We start from the raw sequence: 15412 nt of genomic DNA, 5'->3' as shown, positions 1-15412 counted from the left end.
ACAGTTTGCAATAAGAGTAATATTGAAATTTAACAAGATTGTGTTTTGTGTCTTCTGATTTATATTTGTATACCAAACAAATTTAAAAAATTTGTGTCTTGTTGTGTCTGTGTCTTTAGTGTCTATGTCTCTGTATTTGTGTATTAAAGAATGCACAAAACCTATGTGTACATATACATATACATGCATATACTAGTTAAGTATGGATGATCAAGAGTGGAAATAATGTATATATGAACTACTAATTAGCACGAGAAGTTAAGATTAATCACTTTTCGTTTATATACTCCAAAAAACAGCATGTGAACAAAAGGAAAATAAAAAGTCATATGAAGAGAATATTACATGATGAAAAATGTACAGGGAGGAAATAATGTAACAAATTCTCGACATACCACTTTATTTCAAAACTTTTAGTTGATAAAAAATGACATATAAATTGTTATATCTTTAACATAAATAAATAATTTAATTTTAACATAAGTTTAAGCTAGATTTAAAGTATATATATAATTTACGTTAATTTTATTATAGAAGCAAGCACATGATCAGGATCACTGATCTTGATTAAAATATTATTAAGTTCAGAAATCATCACAACTTACAAGCGTAGCAAATATGTATATATATTACAGATAGTAGAATTAATTAGATGGCAGCGAGAAACTGAATCTGTTTGAGAAGAGGGGTCAAAGTTTCCATAAGCTTCTCGCAAGGATGGTTATCCTCGTACGTTGTCACCACAATGCTTGTGTCTTTGGACAGCCTCTGCACTTGTTTCTTCAAATTGCATGTGTGATGCGTGCAACGGTAGTAGCTTCTTCATTTTGTATCCATCACAATCAATTCATTCAAACACAACTAAATAAACCCTTCATTCAATTTAAAGATCATAGAACCAATAAGCTACCCACAAATTAAAGAGTAAACTATTAAAATAGTATTTAAAAATTTACATTGCTATTAAAAAAATTTTCAAAAGATATTAATTAACGATAAATAAACTTATAAAAAATAAAAAAATAAAAAAATTAAATATTAAATATATATTTTAAAATTAGATTTTAGAGATCAACTTTTTTAATATAAATTTTTGTAATTATTATTTAAAAATAATTTTTTTTATTTTTAATAAAATTTAATAATTTTATATCAAGTAAATTTTTTTTAAAAAAGTTTTAGCGTGAATGACCATATTTTTCTTTGAAAAATAAAAAAAATGAGATTAAATTTTGCTTCAATTTTTTTTATATACCTTTTAAATATTTATTCAAATATTACCACAAAATTTGAATCAAATAAATAAGTTGTTTGTTAAATATAAATCTTTTTGTTACTTGCGAAAAATATAATATTTATTGGTTATTTTTGTCGCATTTTTAAATCATTAAAAAATTGTTTTGTCGATAATATTTTTTAAAGACCTTTTTGTTGGTGATTGAATCTTTCACATACCGAATTGATAGATAATTCTAAATTAGATTTGAAAAGAAAAAGAAACTATATACAAATTTCACACAAAAACAAAAAAAAACTACTGTGTGAATATGTTAAAAATAATTATTTATATGTCTTTTTTATCATGTTAAACTTTTATAAAATTAAAAATGATGATTTTATGACAAAATTAATATTACGTCCTAGTTTTAAATATAATTGTTGTAGAATATATCCTTCATTAAAATTTAAATATAAATATATTTTAATTTGTAAATTTATTGTTGTTCATACCCTGGCCCAATGATAAGGGCCCAGGTCCAATTTAAAGGCCTAATCCAATAGATTAAGCCTTACTAAACGCCGGCCTCCATATACGAAGTCGGTGTCAACCACGACTTGATCTGAAGAGGTCGGATGTGAGATTAGCTGGCAGATAAACACTCATTCAAATGGGTAACCGCCCCTAAAATCTCTCTAAATCGCCTCATAAAGCCATATCTTAACCTCCCCAAGATAATAGGGACGGTTACCACCCTAAAGATACGGCACTACACCAACGGTGGTTATTGGCTCACCATTATAAATACGCTGACACCCCTCAGGTATCTCTAAGCCCAATACTCTCTAGACCTGCTCACACTCTTGCTAACTTAGGCATCGGAGTGTCTTTGCAGGTACCACCCCCCATTCACGCGCGAGCACAAGTCGGACGGAGCCTCCCGAGTTGCGGACCTACCCGGAGTTCTCCTCCATCACACACTTGGGCCGCCAAACGCCATTCGTCGTATTAATCTCCGGTTACCTACCGTAACATTGGCGCCGTTGCCGGGGACCCGAGAGATCATTCAACGATGGCGGATAGATCCCACGAAGAAGGCCATGTGGAAACAGATTCTGAACAAGAGAATCTGGACATGGGTAATGATAACGAAGACATGGCCCAACAACAAGATAACGACCAACACAGAGAGGGTACCTCCGGAATGAAGAATCCGAAGGTAAACTCCTCAGATGGACGTGAATCAGAAAAGGGCGGACCATCCCACGTAACTGAATTGATGGGACTAGTCCATAGCCGCCTGGAGCAATTGGAACAAGAGCGGGAGAGGCAAAAGGAAACCGAAAGGTACCTTAAAGAGGAGATGGAACGGCGAAAAGAGTTAGAAAGAAAACTCTTGCAGCTAGAATCATCCCTCAAGAACTCCCGCGATGAAGGAGAAGACCAACTCCCGGGTGGAGAAGATCCTTTCAGCGAGGACATAATGAGGGCAAAAGTTCCAAGGAACTTCAAAAGCCCTGATATGGACCTCTATGATGGAACTACGGATCCAAAGCATCATCTTAGCAATTTTAAAAGTCGGATGTATCTAGCCGATGTCTCCGACGCTACGAGATGCAAGGCATTCCCGACCACTTTATCGAAAGCAGCGATGAAGTGGTTCGATAGCCTCCCCCCAAGATCCATCATTAGTTTTGAAGACCTCTCAAGGAAATTCTTGATGAGGTTCTCAATCCAAAAAGATAAAGTAAAACATGCGCCGAGCCTCCTGGGAATAAAACAGGAGGTCGGAGAGTCTTTACGAGCCTATATGGAAAGGTTCAATAAGGCATGTTTAGAGATCCAAGACCTGCCCACGGAGGCAGTAATAATGGGGTTAGTCAATGGACTTAGAGAAGGTCCCTTCTCACAGTCCATATCTAAAAGACACCCCGTTTCTCTAAGTGATGTACAAGAAAGGGCCGAAAAGTACATCAACATGGAAGAGAATGCCAAACTAAGAGACTTGAGTTCGCGACCTGGACCCACTTCTTCCTCTAGGGAGAGAGAAAAGGAAGTCAAGAAGAAGGAAGAGCTCGGTCTCGAGAGGCCCAGGAAGTATCACTCTTATACTCCTCTAAGGACTTCTATAGTGGACGTATACAGAGAAATTTGCAACACTGAAAGGCTGCCACCCCCAAGACCTATTAAAAATAAAAAAGGGGGAAGTCGCAGCGAGTATTGCGAGTACCATAAAATATATGGTCACTCCACCAACGACTGTTACGACCTCAAAAATGTGATAGAAAAGCTGGCTAGAGAAGGTCGGCTTGACAGATATCTCATGGAGAGGTCGGACACCCATGGAAAGAGAAAGCGAGAGGATATGGACAGGAGAGATCCTCCACCACAGACCCCTGAGAGACACATCCACATGATCTCAGGAGGATTTGCGGGAGGTGGAATCACCAAATCTTCTCGCAAAAGACATCTCAAAAGAGTCTATCAGGTCAGGGATGAGACACCCGACCTCCCCACTATATCATTCACAAAAGAAGATGGGCAAGGGATAATCCCCGGGCATGACGATCCCGTGGTGATAACTATGATCCTAGCCAACGCCCATCTCCACAGAACCCTAGTAGACCAAGGAAGCTCGGCGGACATCCTTTTCAAGCCCGCCTTCGACAAGCTAGGGTTAGATGAAAAAGAGTTGAGAGCTTACCCCGACACCCTATATGGGTTAGGGGATACGCCAATAAAGCCGCTGGGATTTTTACCCCTTCACACCACCTTTGGAAAAGGGGAAAAATCAAGGACTCTGAGCATAGACTTTATAGTCATCGATGAAGGGTCAGCCTACAATGCCTTAATCGGCAGAACTACCCTTAATCGCCTTGGAGCAGTGGTATCAACTCCTCACCTCTGCATGAAATTCCCGACTCCAGGAGGAATAGCAACGGTGAGGGGAGATCAAAAATTGGCAAGGAAGTGCTATAACGAAAGCCTAAATCTGAGAGGAAAGGGCAAAGAAGTCCACACCATAGAGTTGGGCGGCACAAGGACCAGAGAAGAGCTACGACCCCAGCCGGGAGGAAAAACCGAGGAGATACAAGTCGGTGAGGAGGAAGGAAAAAACACTTACATAGGAGCCAACCTAGGGGAAACCCTGAAACAAAGGTTGGGTGAACTCCTAAGAGCTAATTCCGACCTCTTCGCCTGGAAGGCTTCCGACATGCCCGGGATTGATCCCGAGCTCATGTCTCACAGGCTCTCGGTTTACCCAGGGTCCCGACCTGTACAGCAAAAAAGACGCAAGCTCGGCCCAGAGAGGGCCTCCGTAGTAGAAGAGCAAGTACAGGCGCTCCTGGAAGCCGGCTTTATTAGAGAGGTCAAATACCCAACGTGGCTAGCCAACGTAGTGCTAGTCAAAAAACAAAATGGTAAATGGAGAATGTGCGTCGACTATACCGACTTGAATAAGGCATGTCCTAAGGACCCTTATCCCCTACCGAGTATTGATGCCCTGGTAGACTCCAGCTCAGGGTACCAATACCTATCATTCATGGACGCCTACTCGGGATATAACCAAATCCCGATGCATGAACCCGACCAAGAGAAAACATCGTTCATCACACCAAAAGCCAACTATTGCTACGTGGTCATGCCATTCGGACTGAAGAATGCAGGAGCCACGTACCAAAGGCTGATGAACAAAGTGTTTTCCCCCCATTTAGGGAGCTTAATGGAGGTATACGTCGACGACATGTTAGTAAAAACCAAGCAAGAAGTCGACCTCTTAACCGACCTCTCACAAGTCTTCAACACTATAAGGTTGCATGGGATGAGACTAAATCCCGCAAAATGCGCCTTCGCAGTAGAAGCAGGGAAATTTCTAGGCTTCATGCTAACACAAAGAGGGATTGAGGCCAATCCCGACAAATGCAGAGCCATCCTAGAAATGAAGAGCCCGGCTTGTTTAAGAAAGGTTCAACAGCTCAATGGCCGACTTGCAGCCCTCTCCAGATTTTTGGCAGGATCGGCACTAAAATCCCTTCCATTATTCTCCTTATTAAGGAAGGGATGCCAGTTTGAATGGACTCCGGAATGCGAGGAGGCGTTCCAAGAGTTCAAAAAATTCTTAAGCCAGCCTCCTATCTTAACCCGACCAGTACCGGGAAAAGACCTTGTCCTATACCTATCCGTGGCAAACAGGGCTGTCTCATCAGCCCTGATCAGAGAAGACGAGGTCGGTCAACACCCGGTCTACTTTACCAGTAAGGTTCTACAAGGCCCTGAGCTAAGGTACCACAAACTAGAGAAGTTTGCCTACTCCTTAGTGATAGCCTCACGAAGGCTACGACCTTACTTTCAGGCTCATACAATAAGAGTCCGTACAAACCAACCCATGAAGCAAATCCTCCAAAAGACGGATGTTGCAGGGAGAATGGTTCAATGGGCGATAGAGCTCTCTGAGTTCGATTTGAGATATGAAACTCGGACAGCAATCAAAGCCCAATGCCTCGCCGACTTCATTGCAGAATATGCAGGAGAACAAGAGGAAAAACCGACTACATGGGAACTCTATGTAGACGGATCCTCCAACAAAACAGGGAGCGGCGCAGGTATAATATTGGTAGATGGAAAAGGAACCCAGATAGAGGTCTCCTTAAAATTTGAATTTTCGGCTTCAAACAATCAGGCAGAATATGAAGCCTTGATTGCCGGATTAAAGTTAGCAGAAGAAGTTGGCGCTACAAAGGTGATGATCTACAGCGACTCACAAGTGGTGACTTCCCAAATAAGTGGAGAATATCAGGCGAAGGACCCCAATATGAAGAAATACTTGGAAAAAACCTTGGAACACCTTGGGCACTTTGCGGAAACCGAGGTTAAGCACATAACTCGGGATCTAAATAGCAGAGCTGACGCCCTATCCAAATTAGCAAGTACCAAACCCGGAGGGAACAATAGAAGCCTGATCCAAGAAACCCTCCAAGAGCCCTCGGTTTCAAAAACAGAGGATCAACAAGAGGTACTTGAGGTAGTCGGCCTAAACCTCGGGTGGATGAATCCCTTAGTCGAATACCTGAAATTCGACATCCTCCCCAAAGAGGAGAAAGAGGCTAAAAAGATCCGAAGGGAAGCACAACATTATACTTTGGTGAGAAATGTCCTTTACAGAAGAGGGATATCAACGCCATTGCTGAAGTGCGTACCGACCTCAAGAACCACCGAGGTGTTGGAGGAAATACATAGTGGGATCTGCGGAAACCATCTCGGAGCAAGGTCGCTGGCCAGGAAAGTAATCCGAGCATGATTCTATTGGCCGACCTTGCAGAGAGATGCAACAGACTTTGTGAAAAAATGCCAGCCATGCCAGATGCATGCAAATTTCCACGTGGCTCCACCAGAAGAGCTCATCAGTATAACTTCCCCCTGGCCTTTCGCAAAATGGGGAATGGATTTGTTAGGTCCTTTTCCCCAAGCACCAGGGCAAGTCAAATACTTGATCGTAGGAATAGATTACTTCACAAAGTGGATAGAAGCAGAACCACTAGCCACTATCACCGCTCAAAGAAGTCGCAGGTTCCTCTACAAAAACATTATCACAAGGTATGGAATACCTTATTCCATCACCACAGATAATGGAACCCAATTCACCGACGCCACCTTCAGAAGTTTGGTAGCCAGTATGAAAATCAAACATCAATTCACCTCGGTAGAACACCCACAAGCCAATGGGCAAGCCGAGGCAGCTAACAAAGTCATACTGGCAGGACTGAAGAAGAGACTACAGGAAGCAAAGGGAGCTTGGGCTGAGGAGCTCCCCCAAGTGCTATGGGCTTATAGGACAACCCCCCAATCCGCCACAGGAGAAACACCCTTCCGACTAGTCTACGGCGTAGAAGCCATGATTCCTATAGAAATCAGTGAGCAAAGCCCAAGGGTAATTCTCCATGATGAGGTCGGAAATATACAGGGGCACAAAGAGGAGCTCGACTTGCTCCCCGAAGTCCGAGATAATGCCCAGATAAGAGAAGCGGCACTAAAGCAAAGGATGACCACCAGATACAACAAGAAAGTCATTCGAAGAACATTTGCCTTAGATGACCTGGTCCTAATCAGAAACGACATTGGAGTCAACAAATCAGGGGAAGGAAAGCTCGCCGCAAATTGGAAAGGGCCATACAAAATCAAGGAAGTGTTAGGGAAAGGTTATTATAAAATAACCGACCTGAATGGCACTGAGCTACCAAGGTCGTGGCATGCTTGTAATTTAAAAAGGTACTATAGTTAAAAGCGAACTCTACTCCCTGATGTACTCTTTTCCCAACTTCATGATTTTTTCCCAAAAGGGTTTTTTCTGGAGAAGGGTTTTTAACGAGGCATCATAGTAGAGACTAAGGGAACAGACTATCAAAACCCTTAGTAGCGAAAAAAGGTACCTTCCCAATTAACAAAGATCTTTTTTACAATATCTCTCTTAAAATCCTCCTTTATTTTTATAAGTCTTTCTACGAAACGCGCCGACTTAAGCTCGACAAAACGTGAAAATCCCATGAACCGACCTAACATGGTCGTCAGGATGAAACGACGAGGTACAAGTCGGCGTAAAGAGGTTATATGAGCTGATCGTATTAAACTCGGGAACAGTCCGACTCGTAAGTCGAAGACAAGAACCCGAGTAGAAAAACTCGGATATATTCCGAGTAAATGAAAAACGCATCGCAAAAATAACCTAAGTCATAAAAACTCACTAAAGTAAAGTCGAGTATAAAGGATAACAAAAGAGATAGGAAAACCCGAAAAAGCTTAAAGGTTGCATACAAGCCTTTGCACGAAAAAGGCTCGAGAAAACAATACAAGCTAACAAAAGGTTTTCTCCGAAAAGATCAAACATATCCAAAACAGAAAAGCATGTGCACGCATAAGGTAACTTAGACCCTTATCCAAAAAAGGGCATTTATTTTGTTTAAAACCCTTATCCAAAAAGGGCACCGAACAGAATATTTTGTTTACGGCCTTAAAAGGCCAGAAGAAAATTGTTCACAACCACCAACAAATAAATAGAAGTTTAAAAAAGGGGGGGACCCACAGGCCGGGCCCCCATATAGCCGTAAAATAGAAGTCATTTTTTCAAAGGAGTCGAGGAATCACCACCGCTAGGCTCAGGAGGGGCGCCACCAGGACCGGACGGAGGAACGGAGGAAGAACCCGAGGCATCCTTAGGACGAGGAGGAGACTCTATAATCCTCTGCCCCCGAGTCTTCAGGTCTGACTCGGAAACGACCTCGGGGACAGGAGGATCCACGATGGCGCCATCAATAACTACTTTGTCGGGATGTAAAGGAGAAAGGTCCAAGTCGGGAGCAATAACTCTGACTTGTTCCAGAAAAATTCTCCAAGACTCCTCGGCACCATCGGCGATAGAGTCTTCCAACTCGGCGTATGCGTTCCGGGAGTTCAGCAAGTCCTTCCTCACAGCAACAATATCTTGAAATAAACTGTGGTAGCTGTCTTGTGCTGTTTTCCTCAAATTTGCCTCCAAAGTGCATTGAGCCCGCAGCTTACCTACCTCCTCCCTAAGGTGATCCCTCTCCTTCCTCAATTTATCTCTTTCCTCCTTCAACTCCTTCTCATGTTTTTCGTAAAGAAGAATCCTCCCCTCCAGCTCCTCAACCTTCGAGGATGCCCCCAAAGAGCTGAGGGGAGTCTTCTCGAAAATGTCCAAAAGTTTGCCGCAAACACCCGCCGTCCTAAAACTCTCCTCGGCCATGGTGGTGAGGTGGTTTCGAACAGAAACATCATCCATATTTATAAAAGGATAGATGTTCTTTCGGACGAATGCCAAAGCATCCGCCTTAACCCCACCATCAAAAGAAGAAGGACCAGACTCTGAAGTCTTGCGTTTCTTCTTCTCTGGCTCGGAGAGAGTTTGGGCAGAAGGGGGTGGTCGAGACAAACTTGAAGAAATAACAATAGGTTGAGAGGGAGACCCAGTACTTGTAGGAGGAGGAGGAAGAGGAGGAGGAGAGGTGATCGCCCTGGCACCTCCCGACCTAGCCCGGGACTTCGCCTTAGCCTCCTGGATCCTTTGGTAAGCCTCTTGGGCATTCTTCTTTGCCATATCTACAAGAAAGACAACCAACAGTCATAAGTCGGCAATGTTCAAAGTCGGTAGAAACAACTCGGAAATAAGGAATGCATGCACTACCTAATTGAGATTGAACAAAAGTCGGCGTTCCCTGGAGGATTTTTCTGGTATCCAAGTATGGGGACCTCCCCCACGCTTCTCGGAAAAACCCCACAATGGCCACCTCCACCTCGTCTAGGTCATCCAAACCAATCTTTTCGCAAGGGGAGGCCGGCAACCAGTAAAGGGGAAAGCGAGGGGAGGAATGCTCGTCCAGAAAGAAGGGGTGGTGACCCTCTACGGCTTGAACTTTGAAGAAGAAGTTTTTGAAATCGTGAAAAGATTCATCAAAAAGGGTGAAAATCCTCCGACCTTGAATGGCTCGGAAGGATACCCATTGCTGTTTGTTGTTTAGCCCACTAAAGGGCTTAGTCATATGAAAAAGATAAAAGAAAATCCTCAAAGAGGTCGGGAAGTCCAGAGCATGGCTTATAAATTGATAAATCTTCAAAAACCCCCAAGAATTGGGGTGAAGCTGAGTAGGGGCAACTTTACAGTGGTGCAAGACGGATATCTCGAAACCGGAGAAAGGAAGAAAAACACCCAAACGGGTGAGCATACACTCATACATAAAGAAAAAATGAGGGGCCACCTCATTTTCTCTCCCAAAACAGACCCGGTCTTCAGGACCCGGGGTTATCAGTTCATATTTGGGCTCGTCCTCCTCCGAAGTACAGAGCCTATGATGAGTACGGAGGTGAGTGATGAACTCAGCGTCGACCAACGGTTCCTCCCCAAGGACCGTAACGTCAACCCACTGAGAAAGAACGTCTACAGAAGCCATTTTTTATGAAAAGAAAAGTGGCAGAAACCTACAAAAGGGAAAAAGAAAAAGAAAAATAAAAAAACACGGCCCCTAAAGAAGAGAGATTTGAAACTAGAATCTACAGGCCAACCTATCTACTCGCAACACAAAACATGCAAACATAAAAGCATGACACGGAAAAAGCAAAACTAACCTTTATCCGAAAAATGAAGGTTGGAGAAGAGCAGGAGCCTTCGAACGCAAGAATGCCGCACGAACAAGATAAGAAGAAGTTTGAAAGATTGCAGAAACGGAAAAACGAAAGAGAGGGAAAGTATTTATAAATAGGCCGAGGGGCATAATGGTAAAAACGAGGCAGTCATTAATGAGACTGCACCGTTACCAAAGCCCTCAATCCCTAAATGATCCCTCAACGGACACGACGCTTGAATTGACGTAACTGTCAGAAACAAAAGGTCGCGAAATCACGTCGGTTTCAAAACCCGTGAAAGTCGGCTGCGAACCCGAGTTGAATACTTGAACCCAAACCTTAACAGGGTCTTGGGCTCAAGTAGGGGCACTGTTCATACCCTGGCCCAATGATAAGGGCCCAGGTCCAATTTAAAGGCCTAATCCAATAGATTAAGCCTTACTAAACGCCGGCCTCCATATACGAAGTCGGTGTCAACCACGACTTGATCTGAAGAGGTCGGATGTGAGATTAGCTGGCAGATAAACACTCATTCAAATGGGTAACCGCCCCTAAAATCTCTCTAAACCGCCTCATAAAGCCATATCTTAACCTCCCCAAGATAATAGGGACGGTTACCACCCTAAAGATACGGCACTACACCAACGGTGGTTATTGGCTCACCATTATAAATACGCTGACACCCCTCAGGTATCTCTAAGCCCAATACTCTCTAGACCTGCTCACACTCTTGCTAACTTAAGCATCGGAGTGTCTTTGCAGGTACCACCCCCCATTCACGCGCGAGCACAAGTCGGACGGAGCCTCCCGAGTTGCGGACCTACCCGGAGTTCTCCTCCATCACACACTTGGGCCGCCAAACGCCATTCGTCGTATTAATCTCCGGTTACCTACCGTAACAATTGTATTTTTAGATTTGTTTGTTATTCAATTTTTTAATTATTTTTTATTTAAAAAAAAGACACTTCACTCGATAATATAACTTATATTTGAGTTCAGTCAATTTTTTCATTCAAAAACATCCTTAATAATTAACACTGTATTCTTTTAAAGTTTCTTTTTAAATTATTCCGTCAAATCCTTAAAGAATCTCAATCTAACTTTATCTCATAATTCAAATAAATACTTTATGGTCAAATGTTTTTTATATACAGTAAAATGGTAGAGATTCATGTATAATTATATTTAATTTTTTTTAATAATAAAATAAAAAAATTATTATTTTTTTAAATATGATTTTTTTACTTTAATTCTCTAAATGCAATTTTTTTTATATTTGGACAACTTCGTCGAACCTCGATGAACTTTATAAAAATTGGCAAGTTCACTTTACTGCAGCTAACTCCACTCATGTTTTTTAACACACGAATCTTTAATCCATATCATCGTTTAAAAAATAGTATATATATCTACAAACAGTACATAGGAGTATACAAAAATACACAAACAACAAGTATGGCTTCTTCAAAAAAATTTTAAATTATAAATTAAAAAAATAAGCCATATTTAACAATAGCAACCATTGTTATCATCTCTAAAAATATATAGGTACACCAGAATAAGCCATATTTAACAAGAATTTTTTAATTATAAATTAAAAAAAAAAACTATTTTTCAAAAATAAAATACAACTTATTCTTGTGTACTTTTGTGTACTCTTGAGACGATGATAATGGTTAACTTTCCTATATTTTTGTGTACTCCAAAAATCATGTTTAAAGAAATAATAATTTTTTTTATTTTATTATAAAAAATTCATTATATTTACATAAAATTAATGATTAAAAATTGTCAAATAATTTGCATATTTGACTAAATTAAATTTTAACGTTGTTAACTATCAATTTCTTATAAAACCTAACAAGATTAAATATAATATTATACATACCTAGGATATGTGCTATTCTTCACTGCTTTCTGGCCATACTTCCTCCAGCGGTAACCATCATCCAATATATCATCGAGACTTCTTGTTTGGAATGCAAACCTTGGCACTCTTGTTGCCTTCTTCATTCTTCCAACTATATTCCTCTTCTCTTTTTCCTCATTTTTCTCTGTGGCACAAGATAACATTTTCGGCCATATTAAAAGAAGGATGAAGAAGAAGAACTGCATTCCATTGCAGTCGTTATTGTTTCCTTGGCATCACTAACGTTGTTGTAGCCAGCGCCAGCGCCACCGCTGCTGGAGAAAACATAACTAATGTTGCTCCAATAATAGTCATCATTGATGTCACAACCAAGGCTATTATTATTACTATTGTTATTAGGAAAAGTATAAGGAACCAAAAGCTTATCAGCCAAAAACTAAACAAAACTATATTAATTTATATCAATAATTAATTAATTTTAAATTTTTTAAATTCAAAATTTAAAAAAATTTAAATTGATTAAGTAAACCTAATTAAAATCTATAAAAATCTTCCTCTTTTTTCTCACATTAATCTATCTATTTCTAACAATCACAAATTCGAAAAATATATAAAAGAACATCCATTTAATGCGAAAAAGAAACATTCTAATACTTAGTAGAAGAAACATCCATATATATTAACTCATAAAAATTTTAAATTCATCCAAAGGTATTTGGCTGGGTTTTGGCTGATATGCTTTTGGTTCCCTAGCTTTACTCTTGTTATTATCATTAGGATGAGATTGAGGTTCCATTTGCAAAGGGTTTTGATGAAGCATGGAAGTACGCAGTGTGAAGGGTAAAAATAGAATATTGTTGTTGTGGTGGTTATCTTGGGGTGTTGGCAATAGTAATAATGGTGGTGGTGGAGGATTTGGTGGGTCTTGGTTTTCCATTATTGTTGTGTTTGTGATTGAGAATAATGGAATAGTAATGAAGATTGAAAGAGAGATTGAGAATGTATATTAGGGTTGAATTTTATAGAGGCTAATGAAGAAGATATGGTAGTAGATGATAGAAAACATTTAGCAGCCGTACCCGTAACACTTAATTACAAGGAAAAGATATTATTATTATTGAATCAAATTAATTAAGGGGATTATATATATTATTGTCTTCTAAACTCACTACATATAATATGGATGTATATATACTAGCTAGAATAATTAATTAATTATGCTCTTCAAACACTTAGGAGTTTATATATAATGTAAGAATAATTCTTTTACAAATTAGTATCACAACAAAATGATTGTATTATGGTATGTGACGATGATGAGAATTTTGATAAGTATATGATCCACGTACATTTATTATTACATTACATATAAATAGTTAAATAAATAGTTAAATAAATAGACGCATTGAAGATAACGAGAATTGAAGTATTATTTTGGGCACGTCTCATTTAATTTGTATCACAATAATATGAAATTGAATGGCAGTTCAACTGTAAAAGTAGTTAGAATTTAGTTGAGTTAACGTTTGGGTGCAAGTCATCAAGCTCTCATATATATATTCCTATAGAGAATTAGAACAACGTATTAATTCCCTAATTTCCTTTTTTTTTTTATCTCTAATAATAATTATTTCATCTCATGTACGGTTTTATTATGTGATCAGAACAAACATAATCCATTAGGATAACATTCTCTTCACCCACTTATCTATATACCATACATGTTCAAATAAAAATGTACTGTTCACCAACCAATAGAAGTTGTGCCAAGTCACCGTTAGTTTACTATCAAATTAAATATATTAATTATTAATTATATTTATAGCTTTTTAGAAACGGCCTATTGTCACGGTAAATTTTAGAAGGTTAAATTTAACAGCGTTTATATAGTTTTCTGGAGTGTTTGAAAATGCTCTAGATGATTCTAGACATTCTAGAATGTCTTAGAAATATCTATCCTACCACTACTTTTTAAATACTTCTAGATTGTTCTATACTACTCTTCATACTTCTATATCCATCCACACTCTTCTAGAATATTCTATGATCTTCTAGAGCATTCTCAAATACTCTAAAAAATTCTACAAACACTGTTAAATTTAACCTTCTAAAATTTACCGTGACAACTCATTATTGTTGAAAATAAAATAATAAAATAATGAATAATTTAAAAAATTGCACACAAAAAATTGAGAATATATCAAAACTAAAGTGTTCAAGATCCTATCTGCCTCAAAATCCTATTCGAACCTGCAACATATTTTGTCAAATTGAAATTTGTTCATTTTATCCAATATTAATTTTTTATTTGAGTTCAAATTATGTTTCGGGTTGACTTGACCCAACTCAAAAAACATGATGTATGATTAAAATATATCATTTAGATCAAATTAATATTAAAATATTATATTTTTATATTTTAATTAATATTTTTTATATTATATAGTATTTTTTATTTTAAAATAATTTATTTTAATATATATTTTATATAATATTTATTAACTTTTGTCTTCAAATATAAAATTTTATTAATCTATTATATAAAATTTATAAATTATATACTAATTATAGATAAGTAAAATTTCAATTTAATTTGATTTATTTTAAATTAATTTAAAATTAATTTAAAATTTTTAAAATAAATTTAGTAAAATATTAAAATTAAATATGAATCTATCTGAAACCAAGTCTAGCTATGTAATCCCTAGTCAAAATTTAAAGGGAAAAATTATAATAGTTAAAATATTGATTTAATTCTTAAAATCTCTATATATGATGCTTTTTTTTTTGTTGTTCAAACATCAAATATTATAATTTTAAATAAGTCAACTGATTTTTAAAACTTTAATTATGTCTAGTAATTTGTAATTTAAATTTTATTATAATTTTATATTTTAAGTATTTAATTTATAAATTTATTTTATAAAATATCAATTTTTATAGAAAAAAATTAAAATTTTATGTAAAATAAAAAAATTAAACACATAAAATATAAAATTACAATAAAATTTAAATTGTAAAATTATAATACTATAACTCAAATAACATAGTTTTTTTATTTTGACCTAAAAGTTTCGAATTTATGTCTTACTCCTAATTTTTAGAAAATTTTTTTTTAAGAATTAGATATGAGATTCTGGCTTAGTTTGGTAAAACTTTTACTTTTCAAAAGTAGCTTATAAAAATTAACT

At 38.0% G+C, this 15412-nt stretch overlaps 1 protein-coding gene across 1 annotated transcript; it reads right to left on the bottom strand.

The window, feature by feature from the left end:
• Positions 1 to 648: 648 nt before the first annotated feature.
• On the bottom strand, positions 649 to 12471 carry LOC130976793 (probable WRKY transcription factor 43). Its single transcript, XM_057901719.1, is given in 3 exon segments — positions 649 to 820; positions 12240 to 12445; positions 12448 to 12471. Coding segments are annotated over 3 exon segments (402 nt in total).
• Positions 12472 to 15412: the final 2941 nt, after the last annotated feature.

The sequence above is a fragment of the Arachis stenosperma genome, chromosome 4 (assembly GCF_014773155.1).
Source record: "Arachis stenosperma cultivar V10309 chromosome 4, arast.V10309.gnm1.PFL2, whole genome shotgun sequence".
NCBI lineage: Eukaryota > Viridiplantae > Streptophyta > Magnoliopsida > Fabales > Fabaceae > Arachis > Arachis stenosperma.
Note: the sequence above shows the minus strand (reverse complement) of the source record. Positions and strands in the feature narration are given on the sequence as shown.